The 23,229-nt window shown below is 39.2% G+C and overlaps 3 protein-coding genes and 4 pseudogenes across 4 annotated transcripts; 3 read left to right on the top strand and 4 right to left on the bottom strand.

Annotated features, from left to right (window-relative positions):
• Positions 1-10: 10 nt before the first annotated feature.
• LOC104773086 (large ribosomal subunit protein eL28z) lies at positions 11-1,620 on the top strand. The gene is made up of 4 exons (XM_010497639.3): positions 11-232; positions 380-536; positions 919-1,082; positions 1,345-1,620. Exons 2-4 carry the CDS (start codon positions 389-391, stop codon positions 1,462-1,464), a joined length of 432 nt encoding a protein of 143 aa, XP_010495941.1. The 5' UTR covers positions 11-232; positions 380-388; the 3' UTR covers positions 1,465-1,620.
• Positions 1,621-2,084: 464 nt separating this feature from the next.
• On the top strand, positions 2,085-3,222 carry LOC104773088 (large ribosomal subunit protein eL31z). Its single transcript, XM_087486998.1, has 2 exons — positions 2,085-2,272; positions 2,726-3,222. Exons 1-2 carry the CDS (start codon positions 2,193-2,195, stop codon positions 3,003-3,005), a joined length of 360 nt encoding a protein of 119 aa, XP_087343124.1. The 5' UTR covers positions 2,085-2,192; the 3' UTR covers positions 3,006-3,222.
• A 1,170-nt stretch (positions 3,223-4,392) lies between these two features.
• LOC147927386 (uncharacterized) lies at positions 4,393-10,288 on the bottom strand (annotated as a pseudogene).
• Positions 10,289-11,156: 868 nt separating this feature from the next.
• Positions 11,157-12,078, top strand: LOC104773087 (uncharacterized). The gene has a single exon (XM_010497640.3). The coding sequence runs from the start codon at positions 11,204-11,206 to the stop codon at positions 11,906-11,908; it is 705 nt and encodes a 234-aa protein (XP_010495942.1). The 5' UTR covers positions 11,157-11,203; the 3' UTR covers positions 11,909-12,078.
• Positions 12,079-12,350: 272 nt separating this feature from the next.
• LOC109131531 (wall-associated receptor kinase 4 pseudogene) lies at positions 12,351-21,511 on the bottom strand (annotated as a pseudogene).
• LOC147927385 (small nucleolar RNA R71) lies at positions 14,946-15,046 on the bottom strand (annotated as a pseudogene).
• LOC104773105 (small ribosomal subunit protein eS4z-like) lies at positions 19,630-20,761 on the bottom strand (annotated as a pseudogene). Its single transcript, XR_015582572.1, has 4 exons — positions 20,735-20,761; positions 20,500-20,651; positions 20,304-20,401; positions 19,630-20,150 (listed from the first exon to the last, which is right to left on the bottom strand). The product of XR_015582572.1 is annotated as a small ribosomal subunit protein eS4z-like (transcript).
• Positions 21,512-23,229: the final 1,718 nt, after the last annotated feature.

The raw sequence follows: 23,229 nt of genomic DNA, 5'->3' as shown, positions 1-23,229 counted from the left end.
TCAGTAGAGCAAATGGGTTTTAGTTTTCAACGTTTCTCAAACTAGTAGTGGCATTTATCGATATTCCTATTAACTTTAGGGGTATTTTAGTCTTTACACAAATAATACACAAGCTAGGGTTTTATCATTTTCTGAGGTCATATATAAATATAGCTCCATCGTCTTCTAACAAAAGCTCCGGCGCCACCATTAAAAAACCAAGTCTCTCTATCTCTCTCAGCGAAATCGCACGGTGAGCTTAATAGATCCTTTCTCAGTTGTTGTCGTTTCTATCAGTCAGATCTATTACGGCCGTGCTCCTTTAGTGATTCGATCTGTTCATCTTATCTGTATTATAGATTGATTAATTAGTAGTATCCTTGCTTGGTTGATTTGGTAGGGTTTAGAAATGGCGACAGTTCCAGGACAATTGATCTGGGAGATCGTGAAGAAGAACAACTGTTTCTTGGTGAAACAGTTCGGTAGAGGAAACTCCAAGGTTCAATTCAGCAAGGAGACTAACAATCTCGCCAACGTTCACTCCTACAAGCACTCTGGTATATCCTTTTTACACTTGTAAACATAGTGATGCCTTTACATTATGCTCTGGTTGATTGTTTCAGTCTATTGGATTGGGAATTAAAAGTATGCCGTTTGAGATTGGCATATGCACTATGTAGAAGATGTATGCGTCTGGATTCTCAAATATAAGATTATGTTACTGTAATGTATGGTTTGGAGACTTGCGAAATGCGATTTGTTTCATAGAATGTAGTCATTTTAGAATCTGTTGATTGAGAATCTTGTTACATAAACTAAATGTGTTGTTTGAAATTGAAGTCTGTCTAGCTATTTAATGTTTTGTAATAGATTTGTGACTGGATTCTTGAATACAAGATTGAAATTGTCTGAGATGAATCTTTTCAATGTGGGATTCAGGTCTTGCAAACAAGAAGACTGTGACCATCCAGGCCGCTGGCAAGGATCAAGCTGTTGTGCTCGCCACCACCAAGACCAAGAAGCAGAACAAGCCTAAGCTCTCTGTCAACAAGTCTGTCCTGAAGAAGGAATTCCCCAGGATGTCCAAGGCTGTTGCTAACCAGGTATTATTCAATTTTTTACCACTGTTGATATTTGTTTCTAAGTTTATGGTGTGCTTATGGTTACAGCTCTGAGATCTAGAATATGTTTGTGTTCTTTACTCAACTTGTGAGTGGAGAGTTAATGTGTAATTTGCATGTTGAATAGATATTAGGATATTTTTTTCTAAGCAAACATTATAAGCTAGACAGTGTAGAAGCCTTAGAAGGCCTTGTGCTTTGATGGTGATCTAAACAAATCTGTTGTCTGAAATGAATTATATAGGTGGTGGACAACTACTACAGGCCAGACTTGAAGAAAGCAGCTCTTGCTAGACTCAGTGTCATCAGCAAAGGCCTTAGGGTTGCTAAGTCCGGTGCCAAGCAAAGAAACAGACAAGCTTAAGCTTAAGTTTTTTTTTTTCCCAAAACATGTTTTTTTGAAGTAAGAGATTTTTGCTGAACAGGTTTATCTAAGTTATTTTGTTGAAGTTGAACCATAACGCTATGCACCTCCTTTTCAGTATCCCTTTTCAAAAGGAGTTAGATGTTTTCCGTATTATGCTCATGTTTCTTTTGTTCCTGTGTTCCATTTTATTAGATCTTTTTTATCGAATCAAGAGTTTGCTTAAGTCTCAATTCTAGGTTTTATAATAAATCGAATGATCTGAGTCTTTGCTGATCTGAAATGATATGATCTGAATAATCAAATCTTAAGATACATACAAATTATTCATTGATGAAGTTGTAAAGCCAATAAGTTATTAAGAAACCTATACTATATGGACACATAAACTGAAATCTCAAATGCACAAACCCTAATGATTCGAGTTGCATCAATATGTGATTAGTAGTATATTTTTGATTTTAGATGCTGACTTTTTTCCCTTTAGATCTCATCAAGAAATGCAAATTTAATTATAAGTTGAAATAAAAGGCCTATCTTAGCATATATCTCGTACTTTAAGAGTCCCTTAGGCCCATAATCGGCCCAAATTTATATCATACGGAAACTTTATATTAGGGTTTTCTTTAACAGAGGTTAATTTCGTCTCTCGCTCGATCTGGTGCCGTCTCCAACTCCATTTCTTTTGAAGTGTGAGAGAAAGAAAGACAGAGGCAGAGATCGAAGAAATGGAGAAAGGTAAGGGAAGAAAGGAGGAGGTCGTTACGAGGGAGTATACTATCAATCTCCACAGGCGTCTCCATAGCTGGTAAATCCCCAAGCTTCCATACTTGTGTGTTTCTACTTTTCAATCTCTCGTTTCCGGATTTCTTGAGTTCGTTCTGGGTTTAGTTGATAATGATTAGACTCAAGTTGCAATTCTTAGTTAGGGATGTGTGAAGACTCAAGAGCTTGGATTAAACAATGCTTTCGCTCTCTGTTTATTTACACAATGCTAATGAATGTTTCATTTTTTTATCTACGGATTTGATTTTGTACAACTCCATTGAATATACTTGTGAATCATTTGATCACCTTGGATTCAGAATGTTTCGAATCCTTGTAGAAGAAGAAGATTAGGCTTTAGATGAGAGTAATGTTTTAGTTGTGTTCCTTTGATTTTGTGTAACTGTTTGCTTGTTGCTTGTCACTATTGATCTTGTGGTTTTAGTAATGCTAAATACTCAGTGTGGTTTTTGATCATTTGAAATAAATGTAACAGCACATTCAAGAAGAAGGCACCCAATGCCATTAAAGAGATCAGGAAGTTTGCATTGAAAGCAATGGGAACAAAGGACGTTAGAGTCGATGTTAAACTCAACAAGCAGATATGGAGCAAAGGTATCCGAGGCCCCCCGAGGAGAATCAGAATCCGTGTTGCCCGTAAGAGAAACGACGATGAAGATGCCAAGGAAGAGTTCTTCTCTCTCGTCACTGTCGCTGAGGTTCCAGCTGAAGGACTATCTGGTTTGGGCACTAAGGTCATCGAGGAAGACGAGTGAAGAAGATTTGTGAATGTAATCACGCAACCCTTAATATTGTTAGAATGAAAGACGGAAAGAGAGAGACTTTTTGCTTGTTTTGATCACTTACCCTTTTTGGTAATATTGTTTCTTATCTTTCAAGTTACAGATTTTGTGCTGATACAAGTTTGATCTTCTTTTTTTTGTGTGACTTTGTTTACTTAGTAATCAAATTTTTTAGGGGACCGGTTTACCATCTGATTACTTCGTAATCAAAATCGTAATATTAAGCGACAAATCCATATCAATCAAAGTGTAGTACACATTCTGAAGGAAGAATATAAATAACTAGTGTTAAGCCGGACAAAACTTTAATAAAATTTATAGATATGGATCACTTGCTTTTTTTTTTTTTTGAATAAAGCGAAAATCAAGATGTAGTTAATCATATAATGTATAATGCGTTCAGCTTCATCTAATCGGATGAAACCACGAATGTTATTTAAATAAGAATCGAATGATTTAGTTAAAGCAAAACCAACGGAGAAATATAGTAATAGTTTGTTTGGTTTTTAGTTTGTAAACACAATCTTATAAGACAAGCCATGATGCTGGCACGATGGCTAGTCTGTTAGTAGCAGTGAGCAATACAACTCCTGAAAACGTTAAATATGTTGAAGATATGTTTTTCAAAATGGGGAAAAAGAGTTTGGTTTCGTGGAATGTGATGATCGGTGTGTATATGAAAAACGCGATGCCTGTTGAAGCCGTGGAGTTGTATTCCCGGCCGAATGGAGGCTGATGTGTTCGAACCTGATGCATTTTCAATCACAAGTGTTCTACCTGCTTGTGGAGATACATCTGCTCTGTCGTCTTTTGGTAAATATCCATGAATACATTGAGAGGAAGAAACTGATACCGAATCTGTTGTTAGAGAACGCACTGATCGATATGTATGCGAAATGCGGTTGTTTGGACAGAGCGAGAGATGTGTTTGAGAACATGAAGTCACGTGATGTTGTGTCTTGGACAGCTATGATTTCAGCTTATGGAATCAGCGGAAGAGGCTGTAACGCAGTGGCATTGTTTTCGAAAATGCAAGATTCGGGTCTCGTCCCTGATTCAATTGCGTTTGTCACAACTCTCCCTGCTTGTAGCCACGCAGGATTACTATTTGATTTTATTATCATAACCCGTACTACGTACGGGACAAAGAGATTAAATTATTATTTTCAAATTTATGTCAGGAAAAATAAATGTTTTGTAATTCTTTTTTTTTCATTTTTCTTTTTTTTGAATTGAATGTAAAATTAATTCAAACCAAAAAAGACTGTTTTACAAGGACTGTTACCATTTTTTGAGTTTTTTTTTGAGTTTGCTTAAACAAGACCAAAAAAGAGTAGACAAGATTTACATCAGAGATTATTCAAGTAGGGCGAGTGGCAAACCATAAGGTCAGCCCATCGTCATAAGAGTAGTTTCCCCGATTACGGATTGAAGTGAACCGGTTGCGAACTGTCTTGTCAATGAGTTTGACCAGACGAGAAGAAGGTAGGGGAGTTGCTCCATGTCTTCGCTTGTTGCGTTCATGCCAGAAATGATAGACAGTGGTTTGGTAACTATAACGAATAGTGAAGAGACGGATCCTATCCATGTTGGTATTGCTGAGTGTAGCCTGAAGTGTGTTCCAATCAACTGTGAAAAGGTTCCCAAGGAGTCGAGTCGCAAGTGGTGCCCAGACGGCTGCAGCATACGGACATGAGAAGAAGAGGTGATCACGGGTTTCCATAGAGCCACAGAAAACACAATCTGTTCGTTGATTGGTATTCCATCGTTGCATACGGTCACCCGTAGAAAGTCGATTCTTAACAGCCAGCCAGGATACAAACGCATACTTGGGGGTTGCATACGTAAACCAGACACTTTTAGACCAAGGTTCCGCCAGCTGAGATTCACGAAGCAGAGTAATGGTCTCATGAGTTACGAAGTTCTCGCGATAGGTATTGTGTTGACCCTTCCACATGGAGATATCCTCAGCTGCAGTGAGAGTGAGAGCCGCTAGTTCAGTTTCAATGGTATTGAGAAGGGCACAACGATGCTGTCACCTACGGTGGTCCTCTTTGGCCGTTGCCACGGTTGCAGTCAAAGGAATGCCGAGTTCAATATGTCGGTTACTGCCAGTGATCTCTTGGAGACAACCCAAGCTACTCCAACTGTCATACCAAAACGATGCTGATGTCCCATTATTAACCTGCACTCTGTAGAGCTGCTTCACAAGTGATCTATACTTTAAAAGTTTTCTCCACATCCATGATCCCATACTAGTAGTAGATTTGAGTTCCCAAAAGGATCTGTTTTTGAGTAGAGTGACAGAGATCCACCTGTTCCAGAGAGAATCCCGTCCAGACAGTATTCGCCATATGAGTTTAAGACAGCTAACCTTATTGGCAAGACGGAGAGATTGGATTCCCAAACCCCCCTCTGCTTTTGGTCGACAGACTTCTTTCCAAGAGACCTTTGCCTTCTTGCCACTCAGCTCAGGACCAGACCAGAGGAAAGCAGAGCATAATTTGTCTATCTCCGTTATACACCAACTAGGGAGACGATATGCAGAGATCCAAAAGTTGAGTGTACCAGAAATTACAGAAGTAAGAAGCTGCAGACGACCTGCATAAGAGAGAGGACGTGCACTCCATGATGTCAGACGTGCTCGGACTTTTTCTAATAGAGGAAGACAATCAGCGGATGACATTTGCTTTGTGAGCAGAGGCAAACCGAGGTAGCGAACTGGAAGCTGGACATGAGCAAAGGGGAACTGGTGGAGAATGTCTAAACGGCATGTATCAGAGACGCCAGCCATGTATATAGTGGATTTTTCAATACTGATCCTCAGGCCAGAGATTGCAGCAAACCGATCAAATATTTCTAGGATACCTTCAACAGACCGTTTTTGTCCATCCACAAAGACCATCAGGTCGTCAGCAAAACACAAATGAGTCAATTGGATAGGTTGACATTTGGGATGGTAGCCAATGCGCTTCTCAGCCGCGGCTTTATCAAGGAGCTTTGACAACACATTCATGCAAATGACAAATAGATAAGGAGACAATGAACACCCCTGTCTGAGTCCCCGTGTGCTTTGAAAAAACCCCGCGAGTTCCCCATTTACCTGAACAGAAAATGAGGCAGTGGAGATACATAACCGGATCCAATGAATAAACCTTGCAGGCAACTCCAGCGCTTCAAGGATGTTTAACAAGAAGTCCCATTGCACTGAATCAAAGGCTTTTGAAATGTCGATTTGCATTGCACATCGTGGAGAGATCGTGTCTTTGTGATAGTCTTTAACAACTTCTGAGGCAAGCAAAACATTCTCCAGTAACAACCGGTCTTTAACAAACGCAGACTGATTCGTAGTAATTAACTTAGGCAGAAGCACCTTTAGCCGGTTGGCTAGAATTTTCGAGATAACCTTATACAAAACATTGCAACAGGATATAGGCCTATAATCCTTCATGGCACTTGCTGATTCTGTTTTCGGGATTAAAGCCAATATTGTGGCGTTTAGTCCCTTCGGCAGAAACCCCTTTTCAAAAAAGGATTGGATAGCAACAGTGAAGTCATTACCAATTATTGGCCAAGCAGACTTGTAGAACTCAATGGTGTAACCGTCAGGTCCTGGAGCTTTGTTTGATGACATTGAAAAGAGAACCGCTTTAATCTCTGAAGGTGTCACCCCCTTTATTAGCAATTCCTGATCAGTAACAGAGCACTTAAAGGACAATAAGCGCTGCAAACTGTCTACAGACATTCCACAGTAATCCGCCGGAGAATGTGTGAGAAATTCTTGAAAGAACCTCACAGCCTCCTCCTTAATATCTTCTGGCTGCTGGAGCACAACACCATGTTGATTTGTAACTTCCCGGATAGTGTTCTGCATTTTCCGTTGCTCTGCAGAGCGATAGAAATAAGCATTGTTTTGATCACCCACATTCAACCAGTGAAGCTTTGATTTTTGTTTCAAATAGCCTTCCTCCAGCGTTGATAAGAAATCCCATCGCTGGAAGGCCTGTGTTTCGGCTTCCATGCTTTGAGACGTGGGATTGGCTAAAGTGGCGTCCTATCTACGACAGAGTTCCTCATGAGCATCCCGCGTTCGACAAGTAATATCAGCTAGAGCTTCTTTCCCGAGGAGACGCAACACTGGCTTCAAACTCTTGAGTTTCTTGGACAGGCGGAATAGCGCAGAGGTAGAGACAAACAACGGTGCGGAAGTTTGCCAAAACTCCTGCACTTGCGTCGGGAACTGTGGTAACGATGTTAGAACGTTTGAGAACTTAAAGGGTCGCCGTTTCTTTAATGGTTCAGCGCCTAAGCAGACTCGACCTCGAGAATGATCTGAGCAACCTCCCGAATCAAACACACAATAAGAGTGTGGATATATCTGCGTCCAAGCTTGATTTACTAATCCCCGATCCAGTTTTTTACAAATTAAATCACCATCTCTCTTGTTACACCATGTGAACTGCGATCCATGGTGTTTGAGATCAATCAGGGAGCAATACCGAACAGCCTCCTGGAAATCCCTTATACCGTTACGTACCACTGGAGTGTCCTCAAATCGGGAATGCTCCACCCCATCAAGCGTTTCATTAAAATCACCACTAATCAGCCATGGCTTATTACAAAACAAGGGAGAATCATGATGAGCTCTCATATCATCCCAGAGCTCCTTCCTACCCTCAGCCGTGTTATATGCGTAAACAAAAGAGCATAAGAATTCCTCTGTCTCACCCGCAAGAAGCACCCAAAAGGAAATCATCTGACTGCTTTTAAATACCGGAGTTAGTCGTGTTGTTGGACTCCAAAGGATCCATATACGCCCCAGCCGGTGATGTTCATAATTTGACATAAAAGACCAATGTGGAAAAACAAAAACTTTATTTACAAGTGCTTGGGCGTTATTTTCCTTGACTCGCGTCTCCAATAAGCACCCAAACTGCATAGACTGACTCTGTGCCCAACTGCGAATGATCGAGTGTTTTGAAACTGTATTAAACCCACGAACATTCCAGAAGAACCCTAACATTAAGGTTTTTTCTTCAAGTTCTTTTTCTTCCAGGTCGGAACCTGGACATCTTTAGTGGTTTGAGGATCTGTGAGAAACTTGTGGGCCGATTTAGAACCACGAGGAAGAGAAGGACGAACACTACTTTCCTCATTTACAGTTCCTTTCACTAGTTGCTCTGTTTTCTCTGTCCGTGTTGTTTTCTCTGTAAGAGCAGTGGAGTCAGAGTTTGGTAATTCTCCTTCCTCCATCCCATCTGAGGGATCCGCCAGTTTCTCTGTGTCCTCTTTATCTCCCAACTCACCCTCAACATCCAAGACTGCGAATCTCGAAGGAGAGACCGTAATGCTATTAGTGGCCTGAGACTTCTGCTCCGGACGGTTACCCTTAGAAGGGGAGACTGAGCACCATTCACCCTCCGGACCGACTGAACCTTCCACACCTACTGGATTGGTTTCTTGAGCAGTATGAACCAAAACAACTCCCTGGCTTGGGGATGCAGAGGCACTGAAACTGTATTCACGTGGCTGATCTCCGTGCTCGAGACCCGATTTTGAGTGTCGACAAAAGATGTATCAACCACTGGAATTGAGGATTCTGTAGCTTTCACTTGAACTTCATCAGGTTGTGGATTTGCTGCCTTACAAACCTCCTTTAGGTGACCCCAGTTGGAGCAAGTAGAGCACTTTGGTGGAAGCCACGGGTAGTGGAATTCCACTACTGCATCCACACCTTTTTCAAACTGAAACCGGAAAGACTTAGGAGGATCTTTGGATAAATCTACCTCAACAAACACTTTTGCTTCCCCAAACTGCTTGCATTGGACTGTATCGGGGTGTAACCGCTTGGGATCACCCACAGCACTTGCTAGGAACCCTAACCCCTTCCATGTGAACATCTTATGTGGAACCTTTTTCATAACAACCCACAGTGGAATTGTCTTAATATCTGGCTGGGACTCCTCGATGATTGGCGACCACCGAGAAACAACCATCGGGATTTCTGCTATATTCCACATACCACGCTGTAAAACATGGTCTCTTATCTTCCGATCCCGGATTCTGAACTTAACAGTGGTTTCATTGACTTCAAAAACATCGATCCGCACAGATTTGTCCCCCAGAGGCCAGATCTTGTTAACAATGACATGAATCTTTGCCACATGCGGAGCAGTAGTGGAAAGAAACTTGCCAATCAAAAAATCCTCCCATAGAGGAGCCGCATCTTGAAAGATTTCATCCGGGATTTGAACGGTATGGTTACCGTCGACAACTTTGACATCGAGAGCATGTTTGGAAAGACTTTGAGAATTCTGAACCACCGACGAGTAGGAAACCTTGGATGGAAGTACCAGAGAAAGAACCACCGGCGCGAGAGACATCGGAAACGGCGGCAGAGCCACCAGAAAGCTGGAGCGTGAGATACACGCCAAAACCCTAGATCACCTTTGGAATCGCCTTTGCCACGTCACGCCAATAAACGCATAAAACCCTTAACTCCGATATTTTTTTTCAAATAATAGGTGTAACAAATAAAAAGTTTTGGACAGTTTCTTTTAGATTTGTTTTCTTTTGCTTGATTTCAATTTATTTTTATGAAATATAAATTATGAATAAAGTCTATGTGGCATGTTTTTATTGAGCAAATGACTTGTGATTTATAGTATAAAGGATTTGTTGTTGGGAAGGAGAGGCAAATTATCCAGCCTAAGCCGGTAGGAGTTGAATTCAATATTTGCTTCCTTGTCGTAGCAAACACTAGATCAATTAAGCAGGACGCGTAGCTGGCCGCTGTGATCAAAGGTTTTCACTTCAATAGGTCTGTTCGTTTCGTCGCCGCAAGTACTTGCGGCTGCATCAACCGCAGCTATCGTTGTTCGTTTGGTTGCCGCAGGTACCTGCGGCATGATGCTGCGACAAACGCAGCTTCTGATTTTGAATGTTGATTAGATGCAGCGATTAAAAAAATTGTGTTTGCCGCTGCCGCAGCCGCTGCCGCAACCGCCAGCGTCAACGAAACGAACAGACCCAATGTTGCGTCTGACATTTGGTTTATCTTTCTTACAGGTGATATTGAAACTCTTATCTCCGGGATAGTGACAACCTGTAGAAATACCAAAAGGGTACTCAATAGTGAAATTACCACATTTAGATTGGCAATCTTGTCGAGGTTGATGTTGCCCCTTCACTAGCTGCGTATAAGCAATGGAGAAGATAGCCACCAACAAGAACAGACGACTACACACTTTTATCATCTTCTCCCTTTTAATTTCTCTGTTTGTTTCTTTCTTTCTCTCTAACTTTGTTCTGCTTTTTTAAGTCTTTTTTTTGTCAGTCATCTTTTTGAGGCCTTCTTTAATAGGAAACAATCATCAGTCTTGAGATGTTTTCTTGATTAGTGTTCGCTGATATATGCATACATAAGCAAGATCACGTTCAAATTTGCTGCATATATAATTCTAATATAGTAATATTATTACATCAAAACATTTGCGTTTGCTTCTGTTTAACAGTATTCAACGATTAGGAATAGGATGGTTGGTAGAAGCAATGAATCTTCAAATGTGAATAAATAGTAAAATAACTAAATATTAAGACATGTCTATGCTTAAAATATGAGATATCATCAAATATAAAACTACTTGACAATTAAAAAAAGTAGAGTAGTGGACATTGGTCATGAAATCTATCCTCTTGTGTGACGATGGTATGAGTGAAGCTGTGTAACAAACACTACATTGATATTTTTTTGAGTTTACCACCATACTACGCAACAACACACACAAGACAAGTAATCAAATTGAGGCGGGAAGATCTTATTATATAAACCCTGAAACTTTGGGTTCATTTGGAGATATCTAAAGCCCATGTAAGACCAACTATTATAGTTATAAAGAGTATAAAAAAAAAATTGGGAATTATCAAGGAAACCGGAGATCTACCAAGATCAAAGAGGATCTAGAAGATATAGACCAAAAATATTTACATTTATCTCTTATGTATTATTTACATTAGTATTTATCTTAGAATAGAAAACTCAGCTTTATCATATATTTATTATTATGTATAAATACTTATCCTATTTGAATGAATAAACGAAGCCTTTCTAAATTATATCAGGAATCAAACCCTAAAATCAAAGAGTAACTAGAGCTCAGAGCAAGGTGACAATGGCGGAATCTCCCACAGTGGATCCTGAATCTCCATATTATATCGATCCAGATTACGAATCCAACGAGAATCTCCCAATGGCTATACTAAGCAAATCCGAAGACAACTACTTCATCTGGAAGAGTGATTTTCTCCTATTCCTTCGAAGCAAGAACAAAACCGGGTTCGTCGACGGCACAATCCAGCAACCAGAACCTACCTCGCCGCTGTATCATCCATGGAAAACATGTAACGCGAGGGTTATGTGTTGGATGAGGAGCTCGTTGAGCGAAAAGCTTCTCATCTATGTAACCTTCGCGGAGACTGCTCATAAAGCTTGGGTGTATCTCCGAATTTTGTTCGTGCCGAGCGTTGATTTCAAGATCTACGAGCTTCGTGTGAGGCTCGCGATGTTGAGGCAAGGTGGTGACGGTGACGACGAATCTGTGGGTAGTTATTTCGGGAAGTTTATGAGAGCTTGGGCGGAGTTGTCTGAGTATGATCCTGTACCTGAGTGTAAGTGCGGTGGTTGTCATTGCGAAGGTGTGAAACGAGGTAAAGAAGCGAGAGAGAAGGAGCAGCGTTATGGGTTTCTTATGGGTTTGAAGAAAGAATTAAGCTTTGTGAGAACGCGAATCATGCTTATGGATCCTCCTCCGTCTCTTCATGAAGCTTTGGTTTTGGTTGAACAAGCTGAATCGGTTATGAAATCGACCAGGATATGATGTTATAGTTTATCTTGAGTTGTTAATTAGTTTGTGATGCAGTGCATCGTCGGTGTTTGTCAAATGTGGAACACTTGAGTCGGTGTTTGTGTTGCGTGTTCCACAAGTCTTCTTATTATTTACGTTTGGCTTTGGTTTTTCTTCTATTTGGGATAAGTCTTACAAGCTTATCACAATAGATTTAGGATTAGATCGTATCTTTTCGTTTGGTTTTTGTTTTTAATTAGTTTGTAACTTACTAATTAGTTTATCAATAAATGATGATTCATGAACACTTAAGAGTTATAAACATAATTTATTGATGATCTACAAGAGATTTCTGGAGCATAAATGTTGTTTAGAAGGACAAAGAGGGGAGTTAAGCAATAGAGATATGAGTTAAGTTTTTTTACATACAAAAGATTTATAGTATGTGATTTTATCGGAGCTGGATTGATAAATATCAGCGGCCAGCTTCAATGTCCAATACTGCTACTACATTCTTGATGCTGTCATAGCCAATGCTTTAAATAGTAGATATTCTAGAGGCAATTCAATAACTATCAGAAGAAACCAAATTGAAGTTATAACTCGTGACTAAAGGTCCCAAAATAGCACATAATAATCCCAAAAGACAAGTATATATGAAAACCAAAGTAAACTCAACTCATCCAAAGTGCTACAAACTAAAGCATGGTTTGTTCTGAAACACAGAGTATATCATCTTCGAGAAAGGAAGGATTCGAAAATAATCACTCCACTATCACGTGAACTTGGCGACAGTAACGATACAACCATGAATGGAGAATTCTTAAAGTAGACACGTAAGAGTGTAGGCTTGCACCCAAATTAATGTAAGACTTTTCTTGAACATACACCTATAACCTTGTTTCCAACACCAAAATATGACATCGAGATCGGAAAATTGTAAAAACTATTCGGTAAAGTTTGACCACATGTTTTAGATGCGACATTTGTCTTATTGTTTGATATATTATGGTTTTTGTGGTTTTTAACCATGATATAAAGAGTCTTTTAGTGTCTTTTCATTTGTTTCTAAATTGTTTTTGAGTCTTTACAGGATTTTAGCATGAAAGGAGCAAAGTGGAGCAGTTTGGATCATTTTTGAGCAATAATCTGGAGGAAATCAGCTTGGAGTCGAATATGAGAGAGGGCATCGATCGACACTAGAGAGCATCGATCGACACCCTTGTTGCCAACGAGAAAAGAGCCAAATTTGGAAGTTTTACAAATCTGCCCCAAAGTTTTCCATAATTGCAAAACAAGTCCCTGACGTGTTTTAGGACATATAAATAGTGTTTTTAGGTTTTCCAAACCCTCAAGTTTTATTCTAGCAAGTTTTATTTTTCTGCAACCCTGTGAGATCTTGAGAGCTTTTGGGAGAGAGATCTGAACTGCTTTGAGAGAAGAATTCTTGAACTCCCTCTTTACTCTTTTAATTTCAATTGCTTATTATTCAGAAAGATGTTTTGTTCTTCATTGATTATGTCTGAGTAGTTTGCTTGTTAGGCTTAGGGTTTTTCACAGGGATTTTATGAATTATTAGATCTGATTATTTAGGATTCATTATCTATCTAGATCTTCATCTTAGGTTGTTCTTCATATTAATCCTTGATTGGCCATCTAGAATTAATACTTTAGGAAAATAAATTGATATGAGAATATAATTGATTTTCCTGATAAAACCTTTTGATGAGCAAAATTATTTCTTGCAAAGAGATTTGATTTAATAATTTTGTGAACAATCTAAACCTGTTTTTAAAGCTGATTTATTACCTAGAATTTTGCAAAGAGATTTGGATTTTCTGGTTTTAAATTTAGATATTATTTGCAGTGAGAACTGATTTAATTTACAAAAGTGTTTAGAGTTCTAGATTTGTTCTTAATTGCTTGAATCCTAATTTATTGATTGATTTAATATTTCATAATTTCCTGAGAAATTCCCTAGGCCTAGCTTTTTGATCTTCTGAATTTACAACAGTTTTATTTAATATTTTGCATTGTTTATTTTAGTTCAATTTAATTTGTTTAGCATAATTGAAAAACTCTATAATTTATTGTGTAGTCTTGAGTCCTTGTGGAATTCGACTCCTAAGTACTGCATTGACCTCTTAATTTGAGAGAGTAGCTCTAGGGTAAATTTGAGCATATCAAATTTTGGCGCCGTTGCCGGGGACTCTTTGATCTACCATTAGATTTGAGTTTTAGATTTTGTCTAAATTTTTATTTTTATTTGAAACTTACACGCTTTTGTTTTCTTTTCTCTTGTGTGTTTCAGGTGTATGCCTAATAAGCCTAACACAAGGAGCAACAAGACTGGTCCAATTCTGAAACTTTCAAACCAAGAGTTGGGAAAACTTGAGCGTGAGAACCGAAAAGCAGCCAAATCTCTGAAGATGGTTACCCAATCATTCTGATGCGAGATGAGGATGGTGCTTTGAGGGATCAAGAGGGCCACTTGCGCAATGAGCAGGGCCAAAAGATTGATGCTGAGGGCAATGTGATTGCTGAAATTGCTGTTGTCGACGAACCAGCTGATGGTGTCGACGGTGTCGATCGACACCAACCAGGTGGCATCGATCGACACCCACCTGCAGACGTGCGTGGAGCTGCCAACCACGTACAGAACCCCGTTCGACGACAGGAGAACAACCAGGATCTGATCAGGACCATTGCTGACTACAATCGGGCTGATCTAGTGTATGAGAACCGGTCTGCTATTGTTCCTCCCCCTTTTCAGAGGAATGATTTTGAGTTGAAACCTGCTTACTTTCAACTAGTTGGGCAAAGACCTTTCTCTGCTTTGCCCAATGAGAAGCCCTTGGATCACATTGAGCATTTTGAGGATCTGGTGACTAGCATCAAGGCTAATGGGGTGACTGAGGACTACATCTTCTGCAAACTCTTCCTTTACTCACTTGCGGGAGAGGCATCTCAGTGGTTGAAACAGCTGCCTGCTGGATCATTGACAAGCTGGCGTGATGTCAAAGTGGCTTTCCTCAACCATTTCTATGATGATGCAATGTCAGATGAGTTGAGAATCAAGCTGTCTTCTTTCAAGCAAAGACCAGATGAAGCCTTCAAAGCAGCTTGGGTGAGATTCAAGGCTTACCAAAGGGACTGTCCACACCATGGTTTCTCAAGGGTTCAATTGCTAAGTATCTTCTTCAGAGGGTGTGACTGGGAGTATCAGTTAGCTTTAGATGCTGCAAGTCATGGGAATTTCAAGACAAGAATGCCAGAAGATGCTGAATTGTTGATTCAGAACTTAGCTGCTAGCAATAGTACTAAGAGAGCAGATGCTGAAAGGAAGAGATTACATGGAGGATATGATTCAAATCAGCTAGCTTCTGTTAATGCTAAGCTTGATTCAGTGCACAATCTTCTTGTGGGAAAGAAGTCAGTCCAATTTGCTGCTGAAGTTGAGACATTTGAGCCAGAGCCAGAGAATTCAGAGGAGAATATCAACTATGTGTATGGAGCTGGGTATCAGGGACAGAGATTCGGTAATCAGCAAGGAAACAGACCTTACAATGGTGACCAGAAGCAGCAACATAACAATGGCTATACAAGAACCTATGGGAATTCATCTTATCAGTCTCCACCTCCTAAGAATTCTTCAGAGAGTAGAATGGAAGCCATGCTTGAGCAGCTTTTGCAAGGTCAAGAGAATTTGACAGTGACATTCAATGGAAAGATTGACAATGTCTACACTGAGCTGAATGGGAAGATTGATGCATTGAATGTTCATGTTAAGAAGCTGGAGATTCAAGTTGCACAGACTGCTGGGTCTGTTAAACGACAAGAGAGTGTTCTTCCAGCAAGAACTGAGTCAAACCCCAGACATGGTTGCAATGCCATATCAGTGAGAGATGACAATGATGGTGACATTGCTTCTGCAGAAAAAGAAGAGAAATCGACAAAATTCTCTGTTTCAGATGATGGTGTCGATCGACACCACCTGGGTGTCGGTCGACACTCCTCTCAGACGAACCCAGAAACCGCAAAATCTCAGGTTCCAGCTGCTGAAAGGGTCTACAAGCCTAAGATTCCTTTTCCCAAGCCAAGAAAGTCTAAGCAAGAGATGGAGGAAGCTAGATGCAAAGCAATGATGGACAAGGTGATGATTGAGATGCCTTTGATTGATGCAGTGAAGCTTTCACCACCTCTTAAGCGGTATGTGAAGAGAATGGTATCCAATGGTTTGAGCCCTGAAGAAGGAGCATTGCTAACTAAGGATGTTAGTGCAATTCTGTTGAACCAGCCTGTTCAGAGGAAGAAGGAGAGAAAGCAGGAGGTAGTTGTCTCTAAGGAAGTGAGTGCAATCATTCAATGTAAGACTGCGGAGAAGTTACCAGATCCTGGAAGCTTTGTTCTTGATTGCTCAATCTCAGCAGGAAGGTTTTCTCACTCACTTTGTGACCTTGGTTCTAGCATCAACTTGATGCCACATTCTGTTGCTGTGAGACTTGAGATGACAGAATTCAAGCCAACTCAGATTTCTCTAATCCTAGCTGATCGATCCAGAAGAACTCATGAAGGTGTTTTAGAGGATATTCCAGTTAAGGTTGGCAACTTCATGATTCCTACTGACTTTGTGGTGCTGAAGTATGATCAAGAGCCTAAAGATCCTCTCATCTTAGGAAGATCTTTCTTGGCTACAGCTGGTGCCATCATTGATGTGCAGAAGGGACACATAGCACTGAATGTGGATGGTTTGAGTTTGAATTTTGAGATGGATAAGCTGAGGAGGGCTCCTACTATTGATGGACAGACTTTTTCTGTTGAAAACGTTTCTGCAACACAAGCATCAGGCTCAGTGTCGATCGATGCCACCAAGAGGGTATCGATCAACACCCCTCCACGACCGCGACAAAGCTTGTCCAAAACTGATGCTCCAAGTCAGAAACCTATTCCCAAACAGAAGAGTCATCAATCCACACTCCAGAGCCCTCAGGTAAGGCCAAGGTATGCATCTTCTTCTCCTGATCCTCCTCCTATCATCAACAAGAATTTCAAAGAGATAAAAACTGTTTTGCAGTTAACCAAGCCACGAGATTATCGTAGAGCGCTTGTTTCATCTGTTGATGATTTTGCAGGACAAAAAAGATACCCTCCCATACCTAAGTCCCGCCATGGTCCTGTTCCTAACATCCTTGGCAAGCCTCATGCACCTAACGCTTATACACCGCCTTGGATGAAGAGGATTTCAATGCCATGTTCTGATCCTCCGGATGCATGAGCTCCAACACAGTCAAGCTAATGACTGAAAACAAGCGCTTAGTGGGAGGCAACCCACTGGTAGGTTTTCTTTTTCTTTTGATTTTGATTTTTGTTTATTTTATTTCTATTTTTGCTTTCCTCTTACTTGATAACACTGGGGACAATGTTGTTTAAGTCTGGGGGAGGTTGTCTACTAACTATGTTTTCTGTTTTTGAGTTTCAGTTGTGTCAGTCAAAACCATAAAGTTTGAGTCAAATTTTTCAAAATTTTTCTTTTTGTCTTTGGGAATTATGATCTTGACTAATGATTTCTCTTATTTGGCTAACACTCTAATGATTATTTGTTTATGCTTGATCTCAGAACTGAAGCTTAGAAAGACTATGAGCCTTATCAATAATCCTGAAAGCCCTTATTCAATGGATATCTGATTGATCTAACGTTGTCTCAACCTTTTATCAGGATTTTAACCGGACTTAATCTCTTACTTTGGGGTTGGAAATCAGTGGACTAGACTTCTTCTTCAGGCCGTACAAGACAGTGCAATTTTTCAAAGTATGTCTCCCCTCTCTCTTCCTTTCAGTGCTTTAAGAAAAAAAAAATCAGAAAAAGAGAATAAAAGATGAGATGATTTTGATCAGTTTAGAGAGGTAGGTAAATTACCAGTGACCTCATTATTCTACTCTTGAGTCAAATGATCACACAAAGCTTGGAAGCGAGAGGTAGGTAAATTACCGATGACCCTGGTATTCGCTTACACCTTTGAAAAAAAAAAAAAAAGAAGAAAAAAATAATGGAAGTGAGAAAAGGGAGAGGAAAGGAGATGTGAGAAGAATGTCTTGGCCTGAAAAGAGTCCACATACCACTGATCAATACACCCAAGGTAAGAATTCACCTTATTTGTGCTTTAATATTGACTAATGAGATGACAATGGAGATGAGATTCCAGAGGATTGTGGGATTTGAGTAAGGAATGTTGATGCTTATCATGGTTAAGTATAAGAAGTAAGTTCTTGAGTCAGGTAAATGAAGAGTGCAAATAAGAATCATCATGCAATTGAGTGAGTTCCCTGTTTTCAAACTTCTTTCACAGGTCTAAGTTTATGTTTTGCTTGAGGGCAAGCAAAGGCTAAGTCTGGGGGAGTTGATATATCATGGTTTTTGTGGTTTTTAACCATGATATAAGGAGTCTTTTAGTGTCTTTTCATTTGTTTCTAGATTGTTTTTGAGTCTTTACAGGTTTTTAGCATGAAAGGAGCAAAGTGGAGCAGTTTGGATCATTTTGGAGCAATAATCTGGAGGAAATCAGCTTGGAGTCGAATATGAGAGAGGGCATCAATCGACACTAGAGAGCATCGATCGACACCCTTGTTGCCAACGAGAAAAGAGCCAAATTTGGAAGTTTTACAAATCTGCCCCAAAGTTTTCCATAATTGCAAAACAAGTCCCTGACGTGTTTTAGGACATATAAATAGTGTTTTTAGGTTTTCCAAACCCTCAAGTTTTATTCTAGCAAGTTTTATTTTTCTGCAACCCTGGGAGATCTTGAGAGCTTTTGGGAGAGAGATCTGAACTGCTTTGAGAGAAGAATTCTTGAACTCCCTCTTTACTCTTTTAATTTCAATTGCTTATTATTCAGAAAGATGTTTTGTTCTTCATTGATTATGTCTCAGTAGTTTGCTTGTTAGGTTTAGGGTTTTTCACAGGGATTTTATGAATTATTAGATCTGATTATTTAGGATTCATTATCTATCTAGATCTTCATCTTAGGTTGTTCTTCATATTAATCCTTGATTGGCCATCTAGAATTAATACTTTAGGAAAATAAGTTGATATGAGAATATAATTGATTTTCCTGATAAAACTTTTGATGAGCAAAATTATTTCTTGCAAAGAGATTTGATTTAATAATTTTGTGAACAATCTAAACCTGTTTTTAAAGCTGATTTATTACCTAGAATTTTGCAAAGAGATTTGGATTTTCTGGTTTTAAATTTAGATATTATTTGCAGTGAGAACTGATTTAATTTACAAAAGTGTTTAGAGTTCTAGATTTGTTCTTAATTGCTTGAATCCTAATTTATTGATTGATTTAATATTTCATAATTTCCTGAGAAATTCCCTAGGCCTAGCTTTTTGATCTTCTGAATTTACAACAGTTTTATTTAATATTTTGCATTGTTTATTTTAGTTCAATTTAATTTGTTTAGCATAATTGAAAAACTCTATAATTTATTGTGTAGTCTTGAGTCCTTGTGGAATTCGACTCCTAAGTACTGCATTGACCTCTTAATTTGAAAAAGTAGCTCTAGGGTAAATTTGAGTATATCATTGTTATTGTTATTTTGACCACATGTTGTGATTTCTTTAGGATTAATAAAATGTGACCGCGAGATACTAAGGCAACTCAAAAACTATCAGAAGTAACAAGGTTGAAGTCCAAACTCGCAACTAGCACAAAAGGTCCAAAAAAATAGCTCATAAAAATCCCAAAAGATAAAAGTTTTGAAACGAAAGTAAAACTCATAAAGAGTGCTGCAAACTAACGCATAGTTTGTTCTGAAAATTGGGAAACAGAGTACAGTATTAAGCAGCTTGTTGAGCAGAAAGTCTCTTCCTGGCTTCCTCAATGATGGTCAACTTAATACCTTTACCCTTTGGAAGAGACACCCATGGTTTTGTTACTTTCCCGAGAGTGAACACATTTCCCAACCTTGTAGCAAACTCATGTCCTGTTGAGTCTTGGATGTGGATGGTCTCGAAACTTCCCTTGTGCTTCTCACGGTTCTTGATCACACCAACACGCCCTCAGTTTCTTCCTCCGGTGACCATAACTACATTGCCCACATCGAACTTGATGAACTCCACAATCTTGTTTTCTTCAAGGTCGAGCTTGAGCTTGATGGTGTCGTTAGGCTTGATGAGCGGGTCGGGGTAACGGATGGTGCGACCATCATATGTGTTCAAGTAGGGAATGCCCTTCTGACCAAACTGGATATATCTCACCTTGCAAAGCTTGAACTGCACAACAACAAATGAGGTACTTGTTCAAACTAGTAATCAACATGAAGATTCATCAGACCTCTAATGTAAAGTTTAAAGCAACGAATACAGACTCAACTTAGTTTCAAGGGGTTCAGTATTTGGGAATGTAAGGGATTTAGGAGAACAAACCTTAGCTTCCTCATCCTTGATGGAGTGGAGACGGAAACGTCCCTTGGTGTCATACAAAAGACGGAAGTTCTCATTTGTTTTTGGAATAGACACAACATCTGGGAATAATTATGCATCTTTTGTTAGATCACTCATCAAAAGAAGCAGAGACAAAAGGGCATAAACATCATGTAACAAAAACAACAGCCAGACTCACCCATAAAACCAGCAGGGTAAGTCTTGATGCCTTTGCATCAAGATGGAAATCACTTCTCTGTAAGTCAGAGCATACTTCAACCTGTTCCTGATGATAAGGACAAGGGGTAGACACTCCCTAGACTTGTGTGGTCCAGAAGACGGCTTGGGGGCCTGGACAGAAATAGCAATTATGAGCACCAAATCAATTGAAAACTAAGCTCTAATAAGATATCAATCCAACACAAGTGACTTACAAAGGCACCACCAAGTTTGTCAAGCATCCAATGCTTAGACTGGTTTCGCCTTGTGCTGATAGGATTTGAACACCTAGCAATTGCTCAACATCATCTGCTTCAGGATACTTATGTTTAGTTTTTGTGAGTCTTAGGGCTTCTAGCTCTGCAGCTACTTCCTTCATCTGTGGCCTTTCTTCTCCCGCCAATCTTGTACATTCGATAGCAACTCTTGCAGCTTCATGGATCTCCTTCTGATTATCCTCGTTCATCACTTGCCCATCAATAATCTCATGCAACCTATTCTCTTTTGTCGCAGAAGCAAAGTAACTTACCAGATGTTTTGAGTATTGTGGTCTTTCAAAGCACAATGCTGTTTGACCTGAGAGAAGTTCCATGAGGACCACCCCAAAACTATAAACATCACTCTTCTCGTTCAGAAGCCCTGTGTTGTAGTATTCTGGGTCTAAGTAGCCGAGAGTGCCTTGCACCATTGTTGTGAGCTGCTCTTTAATTATCCATTGGTATCAGCCTTGATGCACCAAAGTCAGCTACTTTTGCAGTTAAGTTTTCATCCAGGAGAATATTAGCAGTCTTGACATCCCGGTGGATAATAGGAATAGAAGCAGAGGAGTGAAGATATGAGAGAGTTCCCGCGACTTCTACAGCTATCCTCAGACGGTGTTCCCATTTTAGGGAAGAATCAAACATGGAACCGTGCAAGTGGTCGAAAAGGGTTCCACTGTTAATGAACTCATAGACCAACAAGGGTATTTCAGTCTCTAGGCAGCAGCCTAATCAAATCTTCCATACTTTTCAACCTCTCGTATCCGGATTTCTTGAGGTTGTTCTGGGTTTAGCTGATAATGATTAGGCTCAAGTTGCAATTCTTAATTAGGGGTTTCTTGATTTGTCAAGAGCTTGGATTAAACAATGCTTTTGCTCTCTGTTTAATTACACCATGCTAATAAATGTTTCATTTTTATCTACGGATTCAAAGACTCTAGCATTTGATTTTGTACAAGTCCATTGAATATACTTGTGATCACCTTGGAATCAGAATGTTTCGAATCTTTGTAGAAGAAGAAGATTAGCCTTTAGATGAGAGTAATGTTTTAGTTGTGTTCCTTTGCTTGTTGCTTCGTTACCATTTCCCATTTAAGGCGTTGTCACTATTGATCTTGTGGTTTTAGTAATGCTCTGAATCCTCCTCAATGTGGTTTTTGATCATTTGAAATAAATGTAACAGCACATTCAAGAAGAAGGCACCCAATGCCATTAAAGAGATCAGGAAGTTTGCATTGAAAGCAATGGGAACAAAGGACGTTAGAGTCGATGTTAAACTCAACAAGCAGATATGGAGCAAAGGTATCCGAGGCCCCCCGAGGAGAATCAGAATCCGTGTTGCCCGTAAGAGAAACGACGATGAAGATGCCAAGGAAGAGTTCTTCTCTCTCGTCACTGTCGCTGAGGTTCCAGCTGAAGGACTATCTGGTTTGGGCACTAAGGTCATCGAGGAAGACGAGTGAAGAAGATTTGTGAATGTAATCACGCAACCCTTAATATTGTTAGAATGAAAGACGGAAAGAGAGAGACTTTTTGCTTGTTTTGATCACTTACCCTTTTTGGTAATATTATTTATTATCTTTCAAGTTACAGATTTGGTGCTGATACAAGTTTGATCTTTTTTTTTTTTTTTTTTGTGTGTGTGACTTTGTTTACTTCCTAATCAAAATTTTTAGGGAACAGGTTCACCTTCTGATTACTTCGTAATCAAAATCGTAATATTAAGCCACAAATCCATATCAATCAAACTGTAGTACACATTCTCAAGGAAGAATATAAATAAGAACAATACTTAAGTTCACTTCTAGGGTAAAATAAGGAAATAAAATCTGTATACATTATGAATTATTATAAAATTAAAAACTTAAACTATTTTTTTTATAAATCCAAACCAATATATAATTTTGTTCTAATTGTAAAATCTAAACCCTAACCATCTTATTTGTAAACCCAAACCGACATATAATTTCACTCTAATTGTAAAATCTAAACCCTAACTATCTCATTTGTAAACCCAAACCGACATATATTGTTCTAATTATAAAATCTAAACCCTAACTACCTCATTTGTAAACCCCAACTGACATATAATTTCGTTCTAATTATAAAATCTAAACCTAAAAAAGTTATTTGTAAACCCAAACCGACAAATAATTTCGTTTTGATTGTAAAATCTAAACCCTAAACTATTTATTATAAACCCAAACCGATACATAATTTTGTTCTAATTATAAAATCTTAACCAAACCAATTAAAAGAGTATAAAGAGTATAAAAAAATTGGGAATTATCAAGGAAACCGGAGATCTAACAAGATCAAAGAGGATCTAGAAGATATAGACCAAGAATATTTACATTTATCTCTTATCTATTATTTACATTAATATTTATCTTAGAATAGGAAACTCAGCTTTATCATATGTTTATCATTATGTATAAATACTCATCCTA

Source organism: Camelina sativa, chromosome 15 (genome assembly GCF_030686135.1).
Source record: "Camelina sativa cultivar CO46 ecotype springtype chromosome 15, ASM3068613v1".
NCBI lineage: Eukaryota > Viridiplantae > Streptophyta > Magnoliopsida > Brassicales > Brassicaceae > Camelina > Camelina sativa.
This window is presented reverse-complemented; position numbering and strand designations above follow the sequence as displayed.